The sequence below is a fragment of the Hemicordylus capensis genome, chromosome 1, assembly GCF_027244095.1.
Source record: "Hemicordylus capensis ecotype Gifberg chromosome 1, rHemCap1.1.pri, whole genome shotgun sequence".
NCBI lineage: Eukaryota > Metazoa > Chordata > Lepidosauria > Squamata > Cordylidae > Hemicordylus > Hemicordylus capensis.
Window position 1 is genome coordinate 283,770,550 of NC_069657.1, and position 26,783 is coordinate 283,797,332.

A 26,783-nucleotide genomic window follows, 5' to 3' on the forward strand; every position below is an offset into this window, starting at 1 on the left:
ATGCTGTGGCTTTGGTCTATATTTATGTCCTGCAAGTGTAAAAGGGTAATCAGACTGCTTAAAATTCACCTTCCCAATGTGACCAATGTTAAAATACAAACTAAAATTGCCATCAAATGAAGGATTGTTCCTAAAGGTATGTATATCTTTTATTGTACTTTTCAGCAACAAAAATAAGGGGGGGGGGGTGGAATGTGAGAAGATAGTTTCATATCCCAAAGAGCTCCCAGTCTAGAAAGAAATGTAAGTTGGACAAGAACACCAGTGTTCTCTCTAATTTTCATCATCTCTATGGGGAATTAGTTTTGTTCTAGGTGGCAGTATCAAGGCAGTGGGTGTCTGTGTGCGTGCGCATGCGGGCGCATATGCATTCAGAGTGGGGCCTTCCTGATTCGATCTGAGCAGGATCTAAAATTAACTGAGCGGACGTGGGGGGGAATACTTGTGTGCATGCACACATGCACAGCCTTAGAGGGAACACTGGTGGAAGAGCAAATGCCACTGGGGGTACTGTGAGGGGACTGAATAGGAACAAGAGCATTAAAATTGCTTAGGGGCGCAGGGAGCACTTGGGCGGCCAGAGGATGTAGTCCTGCTGGGGGCTCCCCTGCCCTGTAACTATCAAGTGTGTGTGCAAAGCATGTATGTGCCCCAAGCCACACCCCCTGCATCTGACATCAAGCACACAGGGCAGAGCCACTACTGGGAGAGAGTGCCCATTTGGACCCTCTCCCATTCTTCCCAGTCAGCATTTCACTGAAACACTGGTTGGCTGGGCTCCCCCCACCCCCAAACACGAGCCCAGTCAGCACTTCAGTGAAACGCTGGCGGGGGAGGAGAGGGCCACGCCTTGCATTCCCAGCCAGAGAGTACTACGTTTTCCGGCTGGGGTATGGGAGGGGGCAAGGGGGTGCCCTGGCCTAGGGCCCAGCAGTGCCTTGGTGCCCTTCCCAGACCCTGGCAGATGGTCGTCCTCCCTTGCTCAGTGGCCCCTATGCCCGAGTGCAGGAGTGAGGGCAGTTAGAGGAGACAGTTTGTGAGAGAAGAGGTATGTGACATCTCTGGTATATCTGCTCATTCTCCCCTCAGATACCCTCTTGAAGCCATTTTCTTCTTGGCTGGGCAAACGTAAGCAAAAATCTGCTGTGGGGGGAGCATTTGCAGGGGGGAAATGGCCTGGGGAGGGTTAACCCTCATCTGGATTTGGGGGTCGATTTCCACCCCCAGCTGCGCAAAGCAGCAACTTCTGCACTCCCAGCTATGCCCTTGTTGTCATACCTGCAATTTAGTACACAATATAACCACAAATATGGTCCACCAATTAAGATATTTATGTTATTAATAAAAAAATATGACACAGGGTAGAAAACCACTCTAGAAATGGACTCCCTTTGGTGGGGTTGTTTCTATCCCATTTCCATGTCGAGCCATTTGGGATAGGAGAGAACACCCTGTTTCTCTTTGGAAACTTCAGCTTTGCTTCCCCTTGCAAGTGCAGTTGGCCTTGAAAAATGATAATGTCTGAAAAATAGTCTGAGGCATTGCATCGTTCTGTGCTTCTGAGCCAGGGTAGATGAAACCAGCCTCTCCCACAATATGGGACAATTAATCATACAGAAGCATCTGACCTTGCGGAAGCAGGGATTTCAGCCACCAGAACAGGCTAAAAGGATCACAACAGCAGTAACCACATGTCAGCTTCAGTAAGCCTGGCATCAGTGGATCAGCCACTCTGGGTCAACCAGAAGTGGGCCTCTTTCCATTTCTCCTAGTGGGATACAGCACAAAAAAGAGGTACCGCAGCCCTGATTTCACATGTGAAGGGCTACGCTCATCTGAACCCGCCCTCAGAGAATGGGAGCGGAATATTTTCCCAGCATGTTTGTGGCAGAGGCTCCCTTGAGCAAGCAGTTGACCTTTGTAGGCACTATGACACACAACAAACCAGACAAACCCTCAGAGGTGAAACCACATTCACAAATGGAACCATTGTAATCTGTGTTTGGCTTGGACAGAAGACGTCGGTTTTCCATGTATACAAGAAGCGCATGCCCAAGGGTAGCTGACAATAAACCAAACAGAAGTTGTGACAATTGTGGGAGACTGACTTGTAGGACACACTTGACTAGCTCCCAGACCTATAATGATTGCCTTTAGGTCCGCCACAGTGTGTCCTTTCAGCTGAAATGCTGAGAATCGGGATGTTGAATCATGGATTCTCATTAGTGTAGGGTTTGAAAAGTTCATTTTTCTTAGCTAACACTTCACCATCACACAGAGCGTCATACTTTGGGTGTGGGGGTCATCATTGCACTCCTTTGAAATACATTATTGTAGGTTCTGTGGTCTGGAAAAGTTGATGGGCATCCAGTGTAATGGAACTACTTGGAAGTAGGAGGTCCTACGCAAATAAAAATCATGACTCAGGATGAGGGTTAAACAGCTACCTCCTCTGGAAGAACAGCTCCCCCAAGCGCTACAAGGAAAATAGGAGGGCTGGGAGTTTTGTTTCTCTCATGATTTTGCCCCGTTTGAAATCACTTGCATGTTACCTTGTAGGATCTTTAGACCTTGAACAGACAGGTAGGGAGGAACAACTAAAAACTGAGTACAAGTATGTAGTTATAAATATCAGTGGAAGAACTCAAGAGTAGTTCTTGCCTATAAATGTATCAAGGATAGCCATGAAGTCACAAAATATTTTGATCACGGACAAGCTAAATTCAGAGACTAATTTCAAAGCTTTGTTACAGAAAACAAAACCAAAAATTAGCTTTTAGCAGAACTTTTTCTTTTTTTAACATTTTATATACATAGAAAACATACATTTTAAAAAAATATACAGCATGAAACCTTTAATATATGAGAAGAATTTTTTTTAAAAAAATAAAATATTTCAAGTTGTCAAATACATTAAACACACCACACAAAGGAATGGCATTTTAAGCATTATATCTGATGCAATACAAGTAGCTTTTTAAAGGATATTATGAAGACCACTCCGTAGTTTTGCAGAGTGTGTCTGCATGCCCACACAGCTGATCAGTGGAATCCCAGCTTCTTTGAAAGGGCTAGGCACATCTAGTCCTGACTATTGGATCAAACCAAGGAACCAAATCTGCAATTGGGCAGCAAGTACAATTCCCTGTTCAACTAGGATATAATGGCAATCCTGAAGCCACCTACAGTGTTAACGGCAGAGCCCACACTTGAATTGGCAACTTATTGATTTATCAGTCACTTTCCGCTTTACACTACACTGATGACATTGCTAGCTTTGGGATGAACAGAGAGTGATTGCGCAATATTTTGAAGAATATTTTGTTTATTGCTAGTTTATTAAATTAATGGCCATTGCTGGACCATTAATCAATTTGGGGTAACTGCAACATATTTAGCTGCCATTACCTTGGACAGCCCTAAGATCTTCACATAGCATTCTTACTCCTGACAATTCAATAATGCTCTTATGATATCTGTGTTTACTTCGGTGTCTCACTATATGCTCCGTTTGCTTAGCAAACATTTGTCCAAATGTCTTGGACTGATACAATGCCACCTATATGTAAATAAGTATCTAGGCAGTAAACATTGTTGTCAGAAGCTGCCTTCTCCATTCCTCTTTAAATATCAAAGTAGTGCCAGTTAAGAACTGTCAAATTAATCTCTGCAATAGTTAGACATGGAGACCCTGATGGTCTGGTGGCAGCTCAGATCTTCTCCCACTGTGTGTTGTTTGGTTCTCTGGGGCGCCCCCCCCCCCCCGCCAATAAACTATTCTTGATTTTGTGTTTACTGCTGTTGCTTGAAGTTCCTTATATAGAGTAAATGTGATCCAATTCCCACTTGTGGGCACCCTACACCTATATTTCCTGCCATAAGCAATATATATTTGAACTCTGTTATACACCCAAAGTAGCTAAAAATGCAGGGAAATGCCTTTTTAAAAATTGTTAAGCATCTTTCTCTCAAGAGTAGTGTAAAATCAGTACTATTCATGATTTCATTGTATTTGCAGTGAATAAATACACTTGGTCACCATTCCAGTGCCATATCTGCTTTGCTCCATACATATTTGCCTCCTCGCTTGAAAAACATCTTTTCATCAAATCCGCTGAATTTTATTGCATCTTCTACACCTACATCCAGGATAGATCTGGAAGGCTCTTTCCGGCCATTTACACAGTTCAGAAAACGCATCTGCAAAAACACAGAGAAGAAAATTTGAGAGATCAGCTTCTCCAGACAACATAATATCTGCTGTAGGTTAATTCTGGTAGGATACCCTACCAGAATTTTTCCCACCAAGCAAACTCTTATGATGCGTTTGTAATTCTGCATATGCCATTGATATTACTGGCTGACATACTGTGCAAGAATATGTCAACCTAATAATGTTGCATTTGCGCAAATTGTGTTACAAAAGAGCAAGCCAATTGGAAATAATGGGCTTACTCTTGAGTAACAATTTGTGCAAATGCAACTTTACTAGGGTGATGTACTTTTGTGTAATCCATCATCCACTGAAGTCAAAGGGTCAACATTAGAACATTTAAGGGAAAAAACCACATGTTTTTCTTGCAGCACTAGTTTTACAAATAGTAAATACCTTTGAATCAGTCTTACACTGTTCGTATTATTATGTAGAGCAGAAAACACATTCTAACCAGTGTAGATTTTACTGTCACATTACAGACATAGGAAAGGCACACACACACTTTTAGTGGTATTTGTGAAAATGTCTTTAAAATCCTTCCAAAATATAATTTTGATCCAACTTTAAGAGCTGCTGATCCCCTAAGTGCAGTAAATATTAGAGCTGTACATAGAATTGGTTTGATAACCAGAACCAATTTGATAGGGGTCCTAGTTGACAGTTTTTGATCAGTCCTTCCTGGGTGATTTTTTAAATTAAAATCTGACCAATATAAGGGTGCCTGACACACCCTTTATCGAATTGGGGAGCTTACCTTCTGGCAGCACAATGGGCTCTCCTTTCTTTAATCTTGAAAAAGCAGTAGCGGAATTTTAAATTGCTGCTTTTTGTCCTGGAAGCTACCCCATAATGCCTTGGGGAAAGAAGTAACATTATGAAGTTTCATCTTTCCCCAGTGCATTACTGGGGGGAAATGGCCTCCCCTACAAGGGTTGGGCTCTTCCCTAGGCATTATAGAGTAGAAAAGTAAAAAATGTTGCTGCTGCCTCCTATCAAGGCAGCAATTTTTTTCCAAGTTCAAAGAAAGAAGGAAGGCCCATCACACTACCAGCAGGTACCAACGGAGGAAATTACTCAGAGAGAGGGGTTTCACCTATCCTCTCAGGTGTAGGCGTCCTCTTCCCAAACAAACAAAGGAGGATCTAGGAAGATCTAATATATTCCAGGTTCATACTGCCAAGATCTGATGGCTACATACTGATCACTTCCACATCTCCAAATGTTGTTTCTGATATCTGCCCAGTGTGAGAAAGGCAATAATTTGTAGAGATAGGAATAACAGGCACTTCCTGTCTTGCATGGCAGTGGGCTTCCATAGATTATTTCCTCTCTCTGTATAATCTGTTCATCCAGAGCTATAAACTGGATTGGCTGCATTGCTTTAGCTCTATTCCTACTGCAGAGATTTGAACTGGATCTAGGCAGAATTGTTTTATGGAGACTTGTATTAGAATCCTAACAATATTTAATAGTATTCAACTGATTTCAGTGGACATGAGATAAAGGATGCGCTAAACTTTGAAGGCCTGCTCAACTTAGACCCCCCTAGCTGTTTTTGGACTACAGTTCCCATAATCCCCAACCACAGTGGCCAACAGCTAGGGATTATGGGAGTTGTAGGCCAACATCTACAGGAGAAGTTGAGCAGCCCTGAAATAACGGCTCTGATTCACATGGGAGAATAGTTTCAAGGTGCAAGAAACTAAAGACTTACATATTCATCCAGAATTAAGTACGAATCTCTCATCTGTTGGGAAAAGAAAATACTATCAGGAATTAAAATAAAGGACATCATGTATCTGCAGGTTTAAAGAGTATGGAACAGTAGTAATGGCAGATTTTATTTGGCAACATTGTAGTTTGTTTTCTCCAGGCATAGAAGTGATCTACACCCTAAGGGCTTTTCCAGATGAAACGCGCTTTGAAATGAGTTTGCAAATAAATATAAGGCACAAGCTTACTGAGCATCCAGACACTCCCGCAGATTCTTGGTGCCTTATCTTGCAGGATATGACTGGGAGGTCACACAGGAATCAGGCTCCTTGCATGACTTCCACTGTATCACCTGCAGACCAGCTCTTGCTTTCCATGATTAACTCATAGTCGCCTGAAAAGTGCGGGAGTTAAAATCTACTATTACTACTACTACTATGGATTAGTGATGTGCACGGAACCACGTAGGCGCGGTCCGGCACTGGGGGAGGGTGTCTAGCTTTAAGGGCGGGGGGTAGTACTTACCCCTCCTGCCGCTCTTCCCCCTCCGGCGCTGCAGTTAAAGGTGTAGTTTTGGGGGCGGCAGGGGGGAACGCTTCCGCCCCCAAAACTACACCTTTAACTGCAGCGCCGGAGGGGGAAGAGTGGCGGGAGGGGTAAATACTACCCCCCACCCTTAAAGCTAGACCCCTCCCCCCAGTGCCGGACCGCCGGACCGGCCAGGTTCCGAACTGGTTCGGAGGCTTCTAACATGGCTTCTGGACCAGTTCGTGCACACCACTACTATGGATATTTATATACCACTCTTCAATTACAGAAAGCAAGAGCTGGCCAGCAGATGGCGCAGTGGAAGTAACGCAAGGAGCCTGATTCCTGTGTGACCACACTGTCATATCTTGGAAGAAAAGACAACAAGAATCTGCAGGAGTGTGTGGATGCTCAGTAAGTTCGCACCTTATACTTACTCTCAAGCTCTTTTTAGAGTGTGTGTTATTACCATTTGAAAAACCACAAGATAAAACAACTCATACAACCTTTCTGGAACTGAACCATTTCAGAATGCAGGTGGGGGACTGTGTGCTTCCCCCGCATCAAAAACTACCTGCACACAGAAAACTAGCATCTTACAATGAAGGGGAATCTAATGTAAAGGGGATTTCAGCCCTGTGATCTCCCACCCAGATTCAAAAGTGCAACACTTCCAGGAGGGCCATACAATAAAATTATTATTCTAAAGATATAGTTTGGCTCCAAGCTCAAGCAAATGCCAGATGAAGAGGTACATCAGGGCAGTACTAGCCATGATGTTTGGACATGAAACTGCCTAAACCACACTGATGTGGGGGCGGGAGGGGGGTGTCTGATGATAAAAGCAAAAAGGTGTGCAGTGGAGTATTGCAGAGCTCTCCTCTAACCCATGCCTTACCATTTCCCCACAGGCCCTCTTTCAGGTACTTTTCTCTCTGCTGGGTCTCCAATACATGAAGGCATTCTTGTGGAGGACATGTGTTTGGGGAGAAAAGGTTAAGGGAGGTAAGCTACGGAATGGGGGAGCCAACCTTTGCCTTCACTTGTGCCCTTTTCCTTTTAAAAGCAGACCCTCACCTTTTTGACATGATGGGGAGAGGGCAGCTGTGTGACACAGAGCTGCCACCTTTGTGCTTAATTTGGCTCTCTGACTGCACTTTAGCAGCAAAAAGGCTTGCCAGCAGTGTTCCCTCTAACAGGGATTCCCAGATGTTGTTGACTACAACTCCCAGAATCCCCAAGCAAAAGCCATTGCAGCTGGGGATTCTGGGAGTTGTAGTCAACATTTGGGAATCTCTGTTAAGAGGAAACACTGCTTGCCACCTGGTGGCACAATTTTACTGGTTTGTTACAGGATGAACTGTTTGCTCTGCCTTCAGAAAAAAAAGACACATTCAGCACCAAAATAACACAAATTATGGTCCAAGAAAACCAAATCATGTAACCACTTTAAAATTATTAACATGTGTACACTGTTGCTTATTTTGCACAATTGATTCTGCTTTTACTAATCCCATAATGATGCTACCATATGTTAAAGCAATAGGTCAACTGAGGTGCAGACCAAGAATTCTTCAGTCTAAAGCAGCACAAAGATTTATGGTGCTGTGATAACACCCTTCTCTCTGGTTTCTCAACTTTCACCAGCTGTTACTCATGCATTTTCAAGCCTATCTTGAAACCCGTAAGGAACAGAAAAAATGTTATTTTAATAAAATAAAATAAAATAAAGGATGCTGAATTCTACACCCAAGTCCAGTTGTTGTCAGGCCCAGCATGCAGCATCCTTCCTGCTCCTGGGGCTTCAGCGCACCAGCAGGGCCCACCACAGATGCCTGCCTCAGCTCCCCTGGAAAGGATAGGCCCACGGCTAGAAACTGCCATTCCTCCTTCCCCACACTGTGTCGGAACTTTGCTGCAATGGTAGCAGAATGTCATGACTTCACACTTAGCATTGATGAACCTCTCTGTCCAGCTATACCCATCCACACCGCTTATGAGAAGACACTGCAAGGGTGCAAGAATTCTAACCCAAATGTGGTGGTGATCTCTCTTACAGTTAGGGAAACCAATGCACCTCCCCATTAGCAAGTACCCTTCATAGTAGCAAGCAACCAAGCATTGAGATTTCTAGATGTGTAACAAAATACATTGGTTTTCAGAACAGTCAGCATTATAGCTTTACTTTTTGATTAGATTCAGGCACTAAGCACGAGATGTCTTTATGACGATGTAGGAACTGTTCAAAATCTTCATCACTGATCACAAATCTTTCTGCTTCTCTCAGAGCATCTTCCCCTGCATTTTCCCCTTCAATGAGCAGGCACTGAAATACCTAAGAGACATAAAGTGTATGGTTAAGAGTGTATGTTTGTCGGTCACCATGATGACTGACACACAATACAGTAATATGATAAAGAGAGTCCAACAGTGTCTTTTCCACCATGATACATCATCATATTAGTAATACATTATAGTTACCAGTGAGCAACAGGCTAGTGGTCAGTGGTGAGTCGAGGACTAATTCCTGCATTGAGGACTAGATGGCCTACAAAGCATCTCCCAGATCTAGGATCCTACTGCACCACAAGGTTCCTCAACCGAGGAACAACAACAACCTAGTCAAAACAAGTTGTTCTAGTAAGCACTAATCTGCCTATACTTTCACTATAGCTGCAACTGGACTAAAGGTTCACCAATGTGAAGCTGTATGCAGTGAGTGAGAGTGTGTCCATGCAGTTTGTCAACAATAGTCAAGAAGTCCAATATTCCACTGTAGCAAAAACAAAATCCTTTGTTTCTCTGAAGGCTAGTAATTGCACATGGTAGCGCTTTCTTCCAGCCCTCTGGCAAACCTGCCCAATTTGTCAGCCACCAAACCAAATACAGCCCACAAGCTATGCCTTGTGCCTTTCCAATGCTTGAAATCCTTGCTGATATTGCAAAAACAAGTTTACCAAACCCATGTTAGATCATAAGACTTTTTATTGGGGCGGGGGGGGGGGAAGGGGACTGCATTTGACTTCGAAGGTCAAAAGATGGCAGGGCAGCTTGTCTTTTCAATTCTCACACCTCATTCCATCCCCCGTATGTTTATTTTATATTATTGTATTTCTAGCCCACCTTTCTTCCATCAGCTTAGGAACTTAGGTGGCATACATGGGATCCACCCCAATAAAATACCTATTCAAAGTCACAGAAGTATAAGCTGAGGACACTGCAAGCTATGAAAGCTAAAGCAGACCTTAAGGGTCCCCTGCCAGTATGGCTGGAGCGAGAGTTCACATCCTTTCAACTGACAGATTGGAGATTTGAGGTACTGGAGTCTTCATGGCCAAGAGCATTTCCAGTCAGGGAGTTTAGCTCACTCCTCTTCCAGAATGGAGGGTGTGCATTATTCACATGTCCGCCAGATTTACTCCAAAGTCCCCACGAGCTATCGGCGAGCACTTCACACACAATTTGGGTTTTTCATTGCATTGTTAGAGTGCAGCCCAATTTACGTCTAGAGTTTAAAAAAAAAAAAATCTGTGTGTCGGTTTTGGGGGGGGGGGCAAATTCAAACTCGCAGTAAAGCTTTACAGTAAACACTCAGTAAAGCCTGCTGTCTGAAAATGCTCCAAGTTACGTGTGTGTGTGTGTGTGTGTGTGTTGTGCCCATAAACACACACACACACACACACACACACACACACACACGTATGATCTTGCTAGAAGATTTAGGCAGTTCTAGATGCAATCTTCTAATAACCAATTCTAAACCAGACCTTTGGGGGGAAATTGGATCTAGGAGCCAGCCCAAAAATGTAGGAGCCAGACATTGGACACTTGACAAAATTACCAGACCAGCAAGGGACACTGTGGAGGGGATAAATGGGCTCTCTTCATCCCTTTTACAAGTAATGTACTTAGAACAGATATGTGACTACTTCAGATAAATATTTCATTAAATAACTCTGTTTCTGAAGACCCTAGTCTAGATGCCATAGTTAAATTTCTAGGCACCATGGCTCCCAGGTGCCTGAGATTGGTCAAGCCCTGTTCTATCCACAGAAACCTGTTTGCATCTATTCAGCATCATGGACACTTTCAGAATCCCCCGTCACTGCATATCAAGTTTCTCCAGTTTGCAGGTGGAGGCTCATTTCTGTCACAGATATTGACAGAAGGATCACATAAGTCATGATTACCTAGTTTCTGGCAGCTCTGGAACGCTCACTGAGCAATTTGTCTTCATTCAGGAGTCGTCTTTTTTTAGCCTACTTTCCAGTAGGCTTATGAGATCACCTGGTATTGTGTGTGTCCGTCCCCCACTATCTACTTTGCAACGCCTGAACCAATATGAACCAAATTGGATACAGTTATTTATTTATTTATATTTGTTTGTTTGTTTATTTATCTCTCTCTCTATTTATTTATTATTAATTTATTTATTTGATTTCTATACCGCCCTTCCAAAAATGGCTCAGGGCGGTTTCAAGGACACATAAAGGTAAATTGTGCCATCAAGTCGATTTCGACTTCTGGCGCCCACAGAGCCCTGTGGTGTTCTTTGGTAGAATACTGGAGGGGTTTACCATTGCCATCTCCCACACAGTATGAGATTATGCCTTTCAGCATCTTCCTATATCACTGCTGCCCGATATAGTACCAGCAGGGATTCGAACCAGCAACCTTCTGCTTGTTAGTCAAGCATTTTCCCGATGTGCCACTTAAGGTGATATGTGTTCCACACAGTCATGCACTACTGTTGAATTCTTCTCAGACTCATGGATGTTAGTGTTTCACAGCATTCGCTTTCTTAAGGACACACAGGACACCTGAAGGATACATAGGAAACCTCAATGGCGTAGTTTGTGATGATGTCATCCACCCCAATTCAAATGGTGGACATGTGAACGACGTTTGAAGCACAAGTGGGCTAACTTGTGAACTACCTAACCAATTTGGACCAAATTTGTTACAGTTGTAGGGATAGTGAAAGGAAAGTAGGCAGATTAGTTCTTACTAGAACAAACGGTTTTGACTCAGTTGCTGATCCAGACATCAACCTAATTCCCCCAGCTGCTTGTGCAGTAGAATGCTAGATCTGGAAGATGCTTTGCAGGCCATCTAGTCCAACCTTCTGCACAATGCAGGAATTAGTCCTCGGCCCACTGCTGACCACTAGCCTATTGCTCACTGATGTCCACTATCCCTCAACCCCCTAAGTGTGAATTACAAGTGTCAGTGTCGGGAGGCACCCTTCCCATTGCCTCTCGTTCTGACCGAACAGAAAACTGGAGGATGGGTTAGGAGGCACTTTGTAAAGGAGGCGTCTCAGGAGGAACTACACATTATCAGACAGACAGAGCTGCTGGTGCGCCAAGGCTCATTGCCCTCTCACCCGATAGCATAATGGCGTCACCATGCCCACGCCACCTACCCTTATTTACACAAATAGAAGATGACTCCCCTTTAAAATATGGGTTAAATATTGGTTATACTATTTGCTCAAAATGAAGAACTCTTTTGGGTAGTGAAACTCTTCCAGGTAGTGAAATCCAAAATTGATTGTGAGGAGCTCCAGATCTCTCCAAACTGGGTGAGTGGGTAACAAAATGGCAAATGCGGTTCAATGTTGGCAAGTGTAAAGTGATGTACATCGGGATGAAAAACCCCAACTTCAAGTATATGCTTATGGGATCTGAGCTGCAGTGACTCATCAGGAGAGGGAGCTTGGGGTCGTGGTGGACAGCTCATTGAAAGTGTCGACTCAATATGCGGCAGCTGTGAAAAAGGCCAATTCCATGCTAGGGATCATTAGGAAGGGGATTGAAAATAAAATGGCTAATATTATAATGCCCTTGTACAAAATGATACTGTGGCCACACTTGGAGTACTGTGTACAATTCTGATCACCACATCTAAAAAAGGACATTGTAGAGTTGGAAAAGGTGCAGAAGAGGGCAACCAAGATGATCAGGGGCCTAGAGCACCTTTCTTATGAGGCAAGGCTACAACACCTGGGGCTGTTTAGTTTAGAAAAAAGAAGAATGCGGGGAGACATGATAGAGGTCTATAAAATCATGCATGGTGTGGAGAAAGTGGATAGAGATAAATTCTTCTCCCTCTCACATAACACTAGAACCAGGGGTCATCACATGAAATTGATTGCCAGGAAATTTAGGACCCACAAACAGAGGTACTTTTTCACACAACACATAATCAACTTGTGGAATTCTCTGCCACAAGATGTGGTGACAGCCAACAACTGGATGGCTTCAAGAGGGGTTTGGATAACTTCATGGAGGAGAGGTCTATCAACGGCTACTAGTCGGAGGGCTATAGGCCACTTCCAACCTCAAAGGCAGGGTGCCTCGGAGTACCAGTTGCAGGAGAGTAATGGCAGGAGAGAGGGCATGCCCTCAACTCCTGCCTGTAGGCTTCCAGTGGCATCTGGTGGGCCACTGTGTGAAACAGGATGCTGGACTAGATGGGCCTTTGGCCTGATCCAGCAGTAGGGATGTGCACAAATCATTTTTTAAAATTTGATTTCTGCCCAAAACAAATCACCCCTGATTTGTTTTGTATCCAAATCTACCCCCTCCAAATCACACCAGATTCAATTTGTATTTGCTTTGTTTTATTCAGACTGATTCGGACCACCTAAAAAGATCCTAGGGGCACCAAATTTGGGTGCTGTGTAGGTCCCCCATGGGTGCCACCTACCAAATTTCAAGGCAGTGGGACCCTTGGTTGATTTTTAATGATTTTTTTTTTTATTTTTACTGATTTTGAACATTTCTGCCATAGGAAACAATGAGGATTCGAAGTTGCCATATCCTAACCCTAAAACGATCCCCCAGCTTTCTTTCTTTTTCTTTTTTAAAAAGCAATGCTCTAGCCCTTGTAGAAGTGGAGTTATGGAGCAAAATGTGCAGTCATTATTTTTCAAGTGTTTGGATCCTTCGATGTCTAATAACTTTTCCTCATAATGAATCCCTGTGAGGATTCATTATACGCCTTTGTTTCTTCTGTTCATTTTGGCTATGATTGGACAGTGCCAACTGTCAACTGCTATGTGTCAACTACACCCCCCCACACAAACACACACTGGGGTACTCAGTTTATTTTTTAGGTATTTTTGAAGGGTTTAGATTCTTTGGTGTCTTCATTACACACCTTCATTTCTTCTGTTCATTTTGACCCCACTGTCAGTAATCTAGCCACCCAGCAGGGGAATCTAAGATGTAGCTCAAAAGATACCAGTCTGGACTCTGGATCGCAGAGGCTGAAGCACGGCTCGGAATCTCTCTCTGGCTCAGGCTGGAGGCTGTTGACACTACGGATGATGCACATTGTCTTCCAGCGGCTAACTGCAGACGTGCTTTATAGTCCAAGCTGATAACTCTCAGCTGGCAGGGATTCAAGGCTTAACAGCCCTATGCAAGAGGTGTTTACTTCTCCTGATGGATTCCAGCTGCATGTGTCGTCTTGTGACCCATCTTTGCTGTGGAGTCAGTGGGGGTTGCCTGCACAACTCATCCTCCGGTTCGTCAGTCCACATCTCTGCTGCCTCAGACTGCTGTGCCTGCTCTAGGACATCAGCCGGACCTGCCTCAGCCATCTCTTGGGAACCGACAGCTGGGCTCTGCCCCTCCGGCACCCCTGCATCAGCTGGAGGGCTGTCAGCATCCCCTTCCTCCTTGCTATCTGAGACCGATGGCATGACACCTACTGCTTTGTAGGTGGGGGTGGGGAATTAGTGGCATCCCATGTCCCACTGCTCCGCAACCCACAAGCCACTGGGTACTCAGTTTATATTCTAGGGATTTTTGAGGTGCTTAGACTCTTTGGTGTGTAATGAATCCTCACAGGGATTTAGTATGAGGAAAGGTTATTAGAACCCAAAGAGCCTAAACACTTGAAAAGAATCCTAGAACATAAACTGAGTAGTACCCCCACTGCCTTGCGGGTGGGAGTGGGGTGTAGTTGGTATGTGGCAGTTGACACTGTCAAAAAGACAGGCAAAATGAATAGAAGAAATGAAGGTAATGAATCCTCATAGGGATTCAGTGAGGGAAAGTTATTATACACCAAAGAATCCAAACACTTGAAAAATAGTGACCACACATTTTGCTCCATAACTCCACTTCTTCAAGGGCTAGAGCTTAGCTTTTTCAAAAAAAAGGAAGAAACAAAGCTGGGAATCTGGGGAAATTAATAGGAGGGGTCCGAATCTCAAATCGATTCACATCGAATCAGGCACAATTCGATTTGTACCCGAATCTAGCCAGTGGACCACAGGGGTGATTTGTTTTGTCTCCAAATCACCCGAATCAGCTAGATTTGGGTACAAATTTAACAATAAATAAATAAAATTGACTTCTACCCGAATCAATTTGCACATCCCTATCCAGCAGGGCTGTTCTTATGTAAGAAGAGCTGAAATTGAAGACAACCCCCCAAATTCTAACATTCAAGAACATGGGGAAAAAACCTAGTCCTGATTCAGGTAAAAGCAGGCAGGGTGGAGAGTTGCATGATGTAATGACAGAGTGTCACATATTTTATTGTAGTACAGATTTGGAGAGAGCAAGACACATGGAACTCTTTGCCATAAGAATATAGGAAGCTATCTTGTATCAAGTCAGACCATTAGTCTTCCTAGCTCAGTACAGTCTAGGAGTGTGCAGGGAACCGGCTGGTCCAGTTAGGTTTGAGTCCGAACCAGACCAGTTTGGTCTGGCACCCCCTCACCCCCCCCCTTCGGTTGGGGGGAGCATTGTTTGTGTGTGTGTGTGTGTTTTTAAACTTACCCCCTCTGAGGGGGTTCTCCGAGATGGCAGGGGGGGTCCGCGGAGGTTCCCCCTCCCGCTGCCGGCCTCTCATCCACCCAAAACTGGCCCATTCAGCCATTCTTTGGCCTCCCCCCCAGCGTGGTGGCCATTTCTGAGGCTGCCACACCTGCGCAATGGGCCTCTGCATGGCCTAGGTCATGCCAGACCACACAGTGGCCCACTGAGCAGGCGCAGTGGTCTGCAAAATGGCATGAGGGCCCGAATGGGCCAAAGAATGGCCAAACAGGCCAATTTTGAATGGATGGGAGGCCGGCGGGGAGAGGGGGGACCTCCGTGGACTGTCTTGGAGAACTTCCCTGGAGGAGGTAAGTTGTAAAAAACCTCGTAAACCCCACAAATGGGCCGGGGGTGGTGGTGGTTCAGTTTGACCCTAAACCGTCACACCTGTTTGCACATCCATAGTACAGTCTACACTGACTGGCAGTGGCTCTCCAATGTTTCAGGCATGTCTCTCCCAGCACTATCTGGAGATACCAAAGACTGAACCTGTGTCATTCCCCCACTCGAGGACATTGAAGAGGAGTGGAGGGCAGGGGACTTACTAGAAAGTGGGGAGGCGCCGGAGGAGGAACAGGCCGGTGATTTGAATGGGGAAGTAGTTGAGACAGGCCAGGAGTGGTTGTTGCAGGAGGGGCTAGCAGGGCCATGTGACCTTGGGAGAGAAGGTCAGGATCTGAGCCGGAGATGGAACGGCCACTATCTCCACAAGGACGCAGACGGAAAAAAAGTCAACAGCAGGTGAGGGAATCATGGAGAAGCAGTCAACTGACAAGGTGGCAGCAAGAGCCAGATTGAATCTATGGCAGCTAGTGGGGGTGGAGTGTTGATTAAGTGCACGTGGCTGCGGACTATAAATCTGGCAGCTTGTGCCTTAAACAAACTGCTGGAAACAACACGTCTAAATCTGCTTTGAGCTTTTGTCGGGGAGTTTGTGACTCTGGAGTGGGCATCTGAAGTTTTACTGGAAAGCCTGGGTTATCAGATATGTACTGGGTCTATGGTGCTTTCACTCCTCATTTCTGTATTCATGCTTCTTCAAGTAGAGGGAGCTCGTGACAACCTGGGACCTTCTGCATGCCTAGCAGATGCTCTACCACTGAGCTTCAGCCCCATCCCCATTTCTTGCAAAATCTAGTTCTGTCCTCACAAAGCAAGAGCGGTATGAAACAGGAGCACCAAGAGCATTCCAAGCCTTGTGCAGGCACTTGCAGCCAACCTCACGAGTCGACTTCACATGGCCACAGAGTTAATGAGCAACTACTGTGCAGCGTTCCATCATCATTACACACATATCCTTAAAAGAGTACCTAGATTCCATGTTATACAGAAGAATGTGGGGGAAATTCTATGGGGTGTATCTTGCTAAACTTCTCATTTATTTCTCATACATTTCCTAATGGCAAGATGATGTGCTTAGAAAGGGTGAGAAAATATGTAGCCCAGTAACAGGGAAAGGATTTGCTTTAGGCCTCAAAAATCAGAGGTCCGAGTTTTGCTGAAATCCAGATGCCCCATCAACTGTTTGTTCAAGCCATTCAGCTTAGATGTCATAGTAGCCTATTGTGTCATTGACAATGGGCTGGCCCATATTTTTCAACCCCAAGTGAACAGAACCGCTCTGGCTATGGCTAGATGTGTGAACTTTGAGGGGAATTATGAGAGATGTAGGAGTCAAGAAAACTTCCTGCTTAGAGACAATGCTGCAAATACGTCCCTCACTGCCTAAATGCTCCAAGCCATCTGGCCAGTTTCTCCTCTTTGATATGTTAATTGCCCTTAGATGTGTATCAGAGCAGCCTTTCCAAGCTCCCTAACTCCTGGAATCCACACCAGTGTTCCCTCTAACAGGGATTCCCAGATGTTGTTGACTACAACTCCCAGAATCCCCAAGCAAAAGCCATTGAAGCTGAGGATTCTGGGAGTTGTCAACAACATCTGGGAATTCCTGTTAAAGGAAATACTGATCCACCCCCTCCCCACCCCCCACTTTTTTCTGCCTTAATTGCTTAAAGACCACTCTGAAGGGAGATACATAGGGCTTATACATGGGCCTTTTTCTTTTCAAGGACTAAACAATTCTGCACTATGGAGCTAGCAGAGGGAAGATATTTGCAGAGTGATAAGACTGTCCCACACAGCATATGGAATTTTCAATTAATTATAAAATTTTCACAGGAGAAAAGGAGTACAAAAAGAGAGCACTAGAAAAGTAGAGGGACAGGGAGAGAACCCCTGGATGTAGCCAGAGGAAGCTGATCCTCCACTTTTGCCAAATTATAGGCTTCAGAGAGCCCTCCTCCCCTTCTTATTTAGGAAACTGCATATCCAAAGCATTGACAGCCCAGCTGTTTACCCCTGGTATGTGATGCGAAATGGAAGCTGTTTTAATCTATCCTCATCCCTCCTTCCCCCCCACTTTTCTTTCCCCATCCTGGTTCTGAGTAGTTTCTCTCCACAATAGCCAACACAAATATGGAATCCAGGTAAGGCTGTGCTAGTTTCCTAGTGCTTATGGAAAGCATGTGTAGACTGCCCTAGGAGGCTTGGAGCACACAAATGTTTACTTTTGCTATTTGCACCCCAAAGAAGCAAGGGAACTTGTCTCCTGGAAAGATACGTGTCCTAAGAGACTCCTGAGATGGCGGGAAGCCAAAATCTGACCTCGTGGAATCAACCTGACCCAGATGAAACCTTAAAGGGCTTTCCAACATGCTGAATAGCAAATCACTGCTATTGACTTGCTGACCCGCTTGGGTCTTTTTGCCCTAACCTCCAGAAGTGGGGTGATCAGGAGAAGATTATGCCTTCAAAGGAGACACCACCTTTGAAGTTTGACTATAAGGGAGACCCTTTGAGGGAGCTAAAGCGGAGATGCCTCCATCTAGGATGTGCATGCAGGATGTCATCCGGCATGTGCACACACCCCACGCTTCTCTGTCCTGACCAAGCCCAAGCACCATCTAATTCCTGGAGACTAGCCAACTCCAAAGTTAGAGTAAGTATGAATGTGTGTCTGAATGTGATACATCACTAAGTCCTGTTATCAAAATGTGGTTTTTTTTTGTCTTTGTTGCTGCTACTATGGTTTTTTGCCATCTTCATCATTATTTGTCACTCCTGGCAATGCTGAATATATTTTAGGGATCTGCTGAAACGCGATTCGGCTGCCCGAATTGTGGCACCTCCATTTAAAATTGAGGGCTTACATAGCCCCTTCAAAGTGGAGGAGAGCAGGTCCATACCTGCTCCTCCTCTGTCACTGCCGCCATCCTGGAGCTCCCTCCAGCTATGCCCTCACACTGGCAGGATGTCTTCCAGCTGCCCCTGAATGGCACCTGCAGGCACATGGCCTCTGTGCAGTGGCCATGTCCGTGTGCATGGACATAGCAGAGGCCATGGGCATGTTGGCACCACGCGGGGCAGCTGGGAGATGCCCCGCTGGTGCGCAGGCATAGCTGGGGGGAGTGCAGGGATGGCAGCAATGGTAGTGAGTGGAGGAGGAACAGATATGCACCAGCTCTCCTCCACTTTAAAGGGGCTGTGAAAGCCCTTGATTTTAAAGTGAGGTGCCTATGATTTGGGAGCACATTCCCAATATATTTACCTTTGTGCAACCCTTGCCTTAATAAAAGTCATTTACACAAATGTCAAAAGTATACCAAGCCTCCAGTGTCTTCTTCCCTCTAATACTCTGGTGGCGGGGAAACCCCAACTGCGCATAACAAAGATCATCTTTCTCTTACCTTCCAGCGGATAGGATTTAGAGCTTTAATCTGCTCATTCATATCTTCTTCTATGTTGAATCTGTTAACCACAGAGTTTATTTTGAAAGCCACACTGTAATCTTGGCACCACTTTTTCAGTTTTTGGAGATTTTCAATGTGGTTCTTTTTTCCTTGCCCACGGCCAATTAGAACATTGACTTCCTCATTGAAACTATCACAAGAAATGGCAAGAATGTCGAGATATTCACCTGAAACAATGGAAATGTTCGCCATTCGTTATCATCATCTAGTTATGTAGAAGCTTGACCAGAGAACAACATCCTACACCCTCATACTTTTTATCAAAACTTTTACAAACCATCAAAACTAGTGCAACCACCTTCTGCCAACACTAGATAAATCTCTTGTGCTACAACTCAGCAAATTTAACCTATCACTAGCTTCTAGCTCCTTTGTCCTAATAATCTCCAGTGCGGCAGCAGCACACACATGGTGTCTGCACATGCGTGGACACTATGTGCATGCTGGCGCCGCGGGTGGGGAGGGGTTATTGTATGCACCCCACCCCAACAGGAAGTAGTCTGAGGCGGCAGAAAGCAGGTTCTTACCTTGCTCTCCTTTTCCTTAAAGTTCCCGGTCCCTTTTCCGAAAAAGGGCTCAAAGTGCCCTAGTTACATGTAACAAGATAGAGTTGTGTTTTGCCATTTAGAGACAGAGATGTCCAGATAGAGATGTGTTTTGCCATTTGTATTAAAAGCTGTAACCAGCTAATTCAGCAGCAAGTATAGTCTAAATGGAGATGCATGATTTCAAGTCCCTGAATCAGTGACACGTGTGAAAGGCTGCTTCTATGAACAGATCTCCCTTGCTAGACTGGGGAAAGTGCTTTTGTGTGGAAGTTCGAGGGGATGCTCCTGTTATATAGGTTTCTACATACTTTGACTCACATTCATCAAAGGTCTGACATACTGGCTCATGGCTTTTGGATCACTTTTGCATTTGATTGCCTTTACTCTTCCCTCTAAGGCGTGCTACATGCTCTCAAGTTTTCTGATGTCCACTCAGTTAATTTTAGATCCCGCTTGGGCTGAATTAGGAAGGCCCCACTCTGAATGTATGTGTACACACAGTGCCTTGATACTGCCGCCCATAACAGAACTCATTCCTCACAGAAATGAAAAAAAATTATAGAGGGACCACTGATTGCCTTGTTTTGAGTGCAATACCTGCTCTTTACATGTATTTGTTTTAAATAAATATTTATTTTTAGTTCTAATTCAGCTCCCTCATTTCTATCATTTAGTGTTGGAGATCATGAGAAACGTTAATAAACTATTGTTTTAAAAGTAAAAACCACTAGGAATTAGAATTCCATTCACTTTCAAGTAGTTTTTACAAGCGTTAATTACCCAGTTTTTCAAAAGGTATTTTCATAATTGTTTCTGTCTTTTTCTTCCCAAATGGTGATATTTTGCTTTTCTGAAACCTTACACACACACTTCCTTTTATTTTAACCTCGGAGAGAAAGATGTAACTACATTCCCATTATAATAAAGTGGCAAAAATGCATAATAAAGATTTTTATGCTCACACAAGGTGCAAACAAAATACACACAAGTGGAAAATCCACATGAACATGTGTAATGAGAGAAATCACAGGATATAATCTTCCTTTTCAATTTAATAAAATTGGCATGAAATGAGTCACAAATGTAAAAACAGTGAAAAGTAAAGTGAGGGGAAAGATAGCGTAAAACTGCCTAGCTCATGTTATTGATAATAAAAGGTACCATGGTTGGGGAAAGAGAAGAGATCAAACATTATTTTATGGTCAATGGAAGTAATCTATTTCTAAGTTTTGCTCATTCATTCATTCATTCCAGAAGTGCTCTGCTTCCTGTCCCCCAATGCACCAAAGCAATCCCTAAAGCCAAAAACCATGCAGACTACAGACTGGGCACTTCCTGCTGCCATAGCTCTATTGCTAGTCAGGCAATGACTGTTCTGACCAGTGCAAAGCGTCATCATCCCAAACAGAACCATGATGGCAGGCAATAGTTGGATGGTCTACAGGCCATGTGAGATCAGGCCAGGGCTTAGCTGGTGCATGGTGGGTGGATGTGTGCAGATACACATCATGGATTTCTTGGGGCTTGGATGCCTGCACTGGTGTGCGTGTGTGTGTTAAACAGGATATCATGCAATGGAGCACTGTTGTGAATCAGAAGTTGAACCAGTGTGGTATAGTGGTTGGAGTGCTGGAGTAGGACCAAGGAGACTTGAGTTCAAATCTCCATTCTGCCATGAAACTCACTGGGTGACTCTGGGCCGGACACTTACCTCTGAGCCTAACCTACCTCATAGGGTTTTTGTGAGGATAAACATAACCATGAACCTCTGGGCTGCTTGAAGAAGAGCGAGATATAAATGTAGTACATAAATAATAAATCATGCTCTAAAATATGGACAATAACATTAATACTCTTATAAGAAGTGCTAATGGCACAGCAGGGAAATGACTTGATTAGCAAGCCAGAGGTTGCCAGTTCGAACCTCCGCCAGTATGTTTCCCAGACTATGGGAAACACCTGTATTGGGCAGCGGTGATATAGGAAGATGCTGAAAGGCATCATCTCACACTGAGTGGGAGGAGGCAATGGTCAACCCCTCCTATATTCTACCAAAGAGAACCCGAGGGCTCTGTGGTCGCCAGGAGTCAAAATCGACTATTTTTTATTATTATTATTATTATTATTATTATTATTATTTTACATTTTAGATTCCGCTCTTCCTCCAAGGAGCCCAGAGCAGTGTACTACATACTTAGGTTTCTCCTCACAACAACCCTGTGAAGTAGGTTAGGCTGAGAGAGAAGTGACTGGCCCAGAGTCACCCAGCTAGTATCATGGCTGAATGGGGATTTGAACTCGGGTCTCCCTGGTCCTAGTCCAGTACTCTAACCACTACACCACGCTGGCTCTCAATGCACACTTTACTTTAAGACATGCTAGAATCTCTTTCTTTTGAAAAGATCTTTGAACATGATTTATTTAAACACTGAATAAACACTGGTTGTGGCATAAACTTATAAAATCTCTTCAGATTTTAAACAAAGCATCTAATTATTCTCTCTCTTACCATAACGTTTGAACCATCTTTCTTTAATCATGCTTCCATTGCTCACAATGCTCACACTCGGCAGCTTTAGGTCCTGCTTGCAAAACTGGACCAGCTTCCCCACAAATTCTCCTCTCTCGGGTAGAAATGGCTCTCCTCCAGAAAAGTTTATTTTCTCCATACCTAGGATGTAACAAATGTAAAGCAATATTAATAAGTATTTTACTATTTTCACACAATGCAGCTACATAAAGGGGGGGAAATGCAACAGTCTTCTAATCGAACACTCATGCTTTACTCTTTTTCTTACATAATTGTACATAACTGTACTGTCTTTAAGGAATCAATCTATGTCCCCTAAATCACAGGATCCCCTAAATCACATGATTTTTTTCCAAGCCATTCTCTTGATTATACAGTGAGTGGCAACAGCAAGGGAGTCTGTTTGCAGGTCATCATAGTTATGTTGGTCTCAAACAATCAAAAGAAAGAAGCCAATAAACAGACAGATTGAATTTAACTAATTTGGCAGAGAAGCATGTCAGTTTTCCTGTTTCAGAGATGAAAATGGTAAATGGAGGAAATTCGGAAGATGTCATGTTCCATCTGATCTCTACTGTATGTGATGGACCTTTCCTCTAGTCCAGCAGCTTGCCTCCAGGAAGTACAGTATAAGCAGGGCTTGAAAACCATAGTCATCTGCTGCAAGGGTGGAGATGAAAGAGACCTTTAAGGGGGGTGGGAACATAATTTGGAGGGACAAAAAAGCAATAGGAGGGAACTCCTCAAATGCTTGGGGGGAGTTTGCACCCCTAATCTATTGCTACTGCTCCACAGCAATTAGTATTCGTTTGCAATAATGTCTCTGAGCCTGGCAGTTCCATATAACCAACATGACAGACCTGTCTCCCATGAAGTTGTCTGACCATAAAGCCAGTTCATTTATTTTCAGTCTTAAATACTTTTGGGGGAAGTGGCAACTCTGGATGAACCTGTCTGGTGCTGATTGGAATGGATTGGTCATGAGTTGATGAGAAGAGGAATGCTGGGGTCGGGCTGGCTTGAAAGAAGTGGATTCCATCAATTAAATATGAATTTTAATTATGCACACACACACACACACACACATTCAGCTATATTGTAACTAAATATCTCCTCTGCATCAACCCCCCCCACATAATTTGCACTGTTATGAAGCCTCTCTCTCATGTCCTGTGAGTGTCCACGATTAAGGCTTGCCCTCTCTCGTCGGGGCTCCTTTAACCAGCCTGACAGCAGGGTGTAGTGGAGAGGGGAAGCGCAGGGACAGAACGTCTCAGCTACTCTGGCTGTTGGGATGAACATGGGGCATGGCCATGGGGGCTGTCACGGAAAGCGCCTGCGCTTCTGCATTCAATACCTTCTTATTTACTCAGGCTTTTGCCTCCTAGAGGCTGCCAGGTTTCTCAGCTTTCTTGCTTTCTTTTTAAATGGTTTCTTGGCGTTTTATGGTTTTAGTGTTTATGATTTCAAGGTCTTAAATGTGACTTTTATGGGATTCATTGTATTGTACAGGTGAAACTCGGAAAATTAGAATATTGTGCAAAAGTCCATTAATTTCAGTAATGCAAATTAAAAGGTGAAACTGATCTATGAGACAGACGCATTACATGCAAAGCGAGATAAGTCAAGCCTTAATTTGTTATAATTGTGATGATCATGGCGTACAGCTCATGAGAACCCCAAATCCACAATCCCAGAAAATTAGAATATTACATGGAACCAAGAAGACAAGGATTGAAGAATAGAACAATATCGGACCTCTGAAAAGTATACAGTGTACTGTGCTTGATTGGCCAGCAAACTCGCCTGACCTGACCCCATAGAGAATCTATGGGGCATTGCCAAGAGAAGGATGAGAGACATGAGACCAAACAATGCAGAATTGCTGAAGGCCGCTAATGAAGCATCCTGGTCTTCCATAATACCTCATCAGTGCCACAGGCTGATAGCATCCATGCCACGCCGCATTGAGGCAGTAATTGCTGCAAAAGGGGCCCAAACCAAGTACTGAATACATATGCATGCTTATACTTTTCAGAGGTCCGATATTGTTCTATTCTTCAATCCTTGTCTTCTTGGTTCCATGTAATATTCTAATTTTCTGAGATTGTGGATTTGGGGTTTTCATGAGCTGTACGCCATGATCATCACAATTATAACAAATTAAGGCTTGACTTATCTCGCTTTGCATGTAATGCGTCTGTCTCATATATCAGTTTCACCTTTTAATTTGCATTACTGAAATTAATGGACTTTTGCACGATATTCTAATTTTCCGAGTTTCACCTGTATTTTAACTGTTGTAAACCGCCTTAAGTTGCTTAATGAAAGGCGGTATAAAACCTGAACAAACAAAGTTTGCAACTCCTTCTCACTGATCATGCAACAGGCGATGCTTTTGCACCACCGCACCTGCCAGCTGGGCCGGGCTTCCCCGACTGAACTGCTGCCAGCAAAAGGCTGCCGTTCCAGCAGTAGCCCTTGAAGAGCCCTGGGCCACCACTTACCCGCCTCCTTGAGCAAGCGGAGCCCTTCCTTGGCTTCCTCCAGGGGCAACACGAAGGAGCTCTTGGCCGTGTGGAAGCAGAAGCCGCACTTGTAGTTGCACTGGCGGGTGAAGTGGTAGTTGACGCTGACCGGCACCGGCGGCGGCGGAGCGGATCCTGCCGAGGGGGCTCTGCTCGAGGCGGCGGCGGCGGCGATCCTGTGGCTGGGCGCCCCCCAGAGCCAGAGGCAGCTGGGAGCCAGGCTACTCCAAACGGCCTGTAGCGCTCGGAGAAGGAGGCGGAGCAACTGGCGAGGCGACTGCATGGCGGCTTCTGCGGCGGCGGTCTGCGGAGCGCCCTGGAGCCGCAGCGGCTTTTAGCGGGGGTCGGGATGATGAGCATTGGGCGCGTGTGATCGCCGCCGCAGGAAAGGTCTCAGTTTCGCTTTCCGTTCCTAGAGGCCGAACTTGGGGCGGCGGTGCGCAAACCTTTAACCCAATCCGCCCCCTGCTGCATTCCTCTCTCCTCCGGGGCTCGTCCCCTGGCCAAGCCCTTCTCGTCAGCACCAGGCAGGTGCATTCAGAGCCTCTCCCCCACCACACACACACACTTTCCAAATTGACGAAGAAGGGCTGAGGGAAGCTGACAAGTAGGGTGGGCAGCTGACTTTTGAATAGGGGGGCTTTTGGTACCCATACCCCCGAAAAGGCTCCGGGGACACCCAGGAATGCACTTTGCCCCTTCTCTTTCTCCCCACCCCATTTTTTTTCTAGTGCTGCTGCACATAGCTGGATATCGCTAGAGATATATAGCATAGGTGTAGTAGATCAGGGGTTCTCACTCTTGGGTCCCCAGACGTTCCTGATCCGCAACTTCCACCATGCCCAGCCGTAATAGCCTTCAGTCGCTGTGGCTGGAGAATGGGGATGGAGTTGAAATCTGACAACATCTAAGGAGCCAAGCAGGGGTGTTGCAAGATTGGAGTGGGCCCAGAAGCCACCTAATGGGAAGTAACTTGCCTAGGGAGCAAGAGGTTGCTGCTTCAAATCCCCACTCTTTCCCAGACTATGGGAAACACCTATATCAGGTAGCAGTGATAGAGGAAGGTGCTGAAAGGCATCATCTCACACTGTGCGGGAGGAGGAAATGGCAAGCCCTTCCTGTATTCTACCAAAGAAAAACCACAGGGCTCTGTGGGCGCCAGGAGTCGACATTGACTTGAGGGCACATTTTACTTTAGTGAGAAAAAAAAAGTAAAGATGGGCCCTTGCCCCCTCCAACCTCCTCCTCCTCTTCCTCCTCCTCCTCCTTCAGAGATGGGAGGGGAAGAGCAAGCTGTCACCCAGGCAGTGGGCACCTCTCCCTCAGGGGGCCAGGGACATTCATACCTCACCACCACCACCACCACCACCACCACTGTTCAAGTGCAGCTATGCCTCTGGACCCAAGCTGGTGTCTATCTTTAGGTTTCTTTTTAGATTGTGAATGGGGAATGGGGGACCATTGTATGTATTTACTGTTTATTTTTCTGTGTGAACTGCTTTGAGACCTTTTGTTGAAAAGTTGTATATAAAGTGGTATATACATATTTGGGTCGTAGTTGTACCTGCATTTGACTTTCCATAGGGCTGTGTGTGTGTGTGTGTGTGTGTGTGTGTGAGAGAGAGAGAGAGAGAGAGAGAGAGAGAGAGAGAGAGAGAGAGAGAGTTCTTCCATTTCCTAGCCTTTCAGCTGCATGATTTACAGGTCTTGTGTGCACATCAGCCAACTGAGAATAGGCCTGGCTTGAGCAGGACACCAATGTATTTGCATGGAGCTTGTATTTGTATGGAGCCCTTTGAAGTCTGGGTGAAATTTGGTGTTTATATTATAATGTGAAAGAAAGAAACAAGAAAGCTCACACAAGAAGCCCATTGCTCCTGCCTGTTTATAGACTCTCTGGGTTGGTTGGTTGGTTTATTATATTTGTAGACCACCCTACAACAACATAAAACAAATTAAAACAGACATAAAAACCTTAAAGCGATCCAAAATCACAAGTCTAGTTAGAAAGCTTGGGTGAATAAATGTGTCTTTAAAGACTTCTTAAAAGTCACCAGAGATGGGGAGGCTC

The 26,783-nt window shown here is 44.8% G+C and overlaps 1 protein-coding gene and 1 long non-coding RNA gene across 3 annotated transcripts; one reads left to right on the forward strand and one right to left on the reverse strand.

Annotated features, from left to right (window-relative positions):
* Positions 1–7,660, forward strand: LOC128340584 (uncharacterized). 2 transcript variants are annotated; one of them, XR_008313813.1, is made up of 3 exons: positions 6–136; positions 6,747–6,871; positions 7,369–7,660. It is a non-coding gene; the product is annotated as an uncharacterized LOC128340584 (long non-coding RNA). The 2 variants fall into 2 exon arrangements; XR_008313812.1 differs by lacking the exons at positions 6,747–6,871; positions 7,369–7,660 and adding an exon at positions 1,090–4,041 and having other exon boundaries at positions 1–136.
* Positions 3,953–25,282, reverse strand: RSAD2 (radical S-adenosyl methionine domain containing 2). Its single transcript, XM_053285848.1, has 6 exons — positions 24,692–25,282; positions 22,164–22,325; positions 19,044–19,273; positions 8,643–8,792; positions 5,931–5,963; positions 3,953–4,200 (listed from the first exon to the last, which is right to left on the reverse strand). Exons 1-6 carry the CDS (start codon positions 24,993–24,995, stop codon positions 4,036–4,038), a joined length of 1,044 nt encoding a protein of 347 aa, XP_053141823.1. The 5' UTR covers positions 24,996–25,282; the 3' UTR covers positions 3,953–4,035.
* Positions 25,283–26,783: the final 1,501 nt, after the last annotated feature.

Coding starts and splice junctions, on each gene's coding strand:
- RSAD2 (XM_053285848.1), bottom strand. CDS start 24,995: ATGCAGTCGCCTCGCCAGTTGCTCCGCCTCCTTCTCCGAGCGCTACAG. Junction 8,793..19,043: donor TAAATCCTATCCGCTGGAAG/GTAAGAGAAAGA, acceptor TATGTCTCTTAG/GTATTTCAGTGCCTGCTCAT. Junction 4,201..5,930: donor ACTTAATTCTGGATGAATAT/GTAAGTCTTTAG, acceptor GTGTTTTTGCAG/ATGCGTTTTCTGAACTGTGT.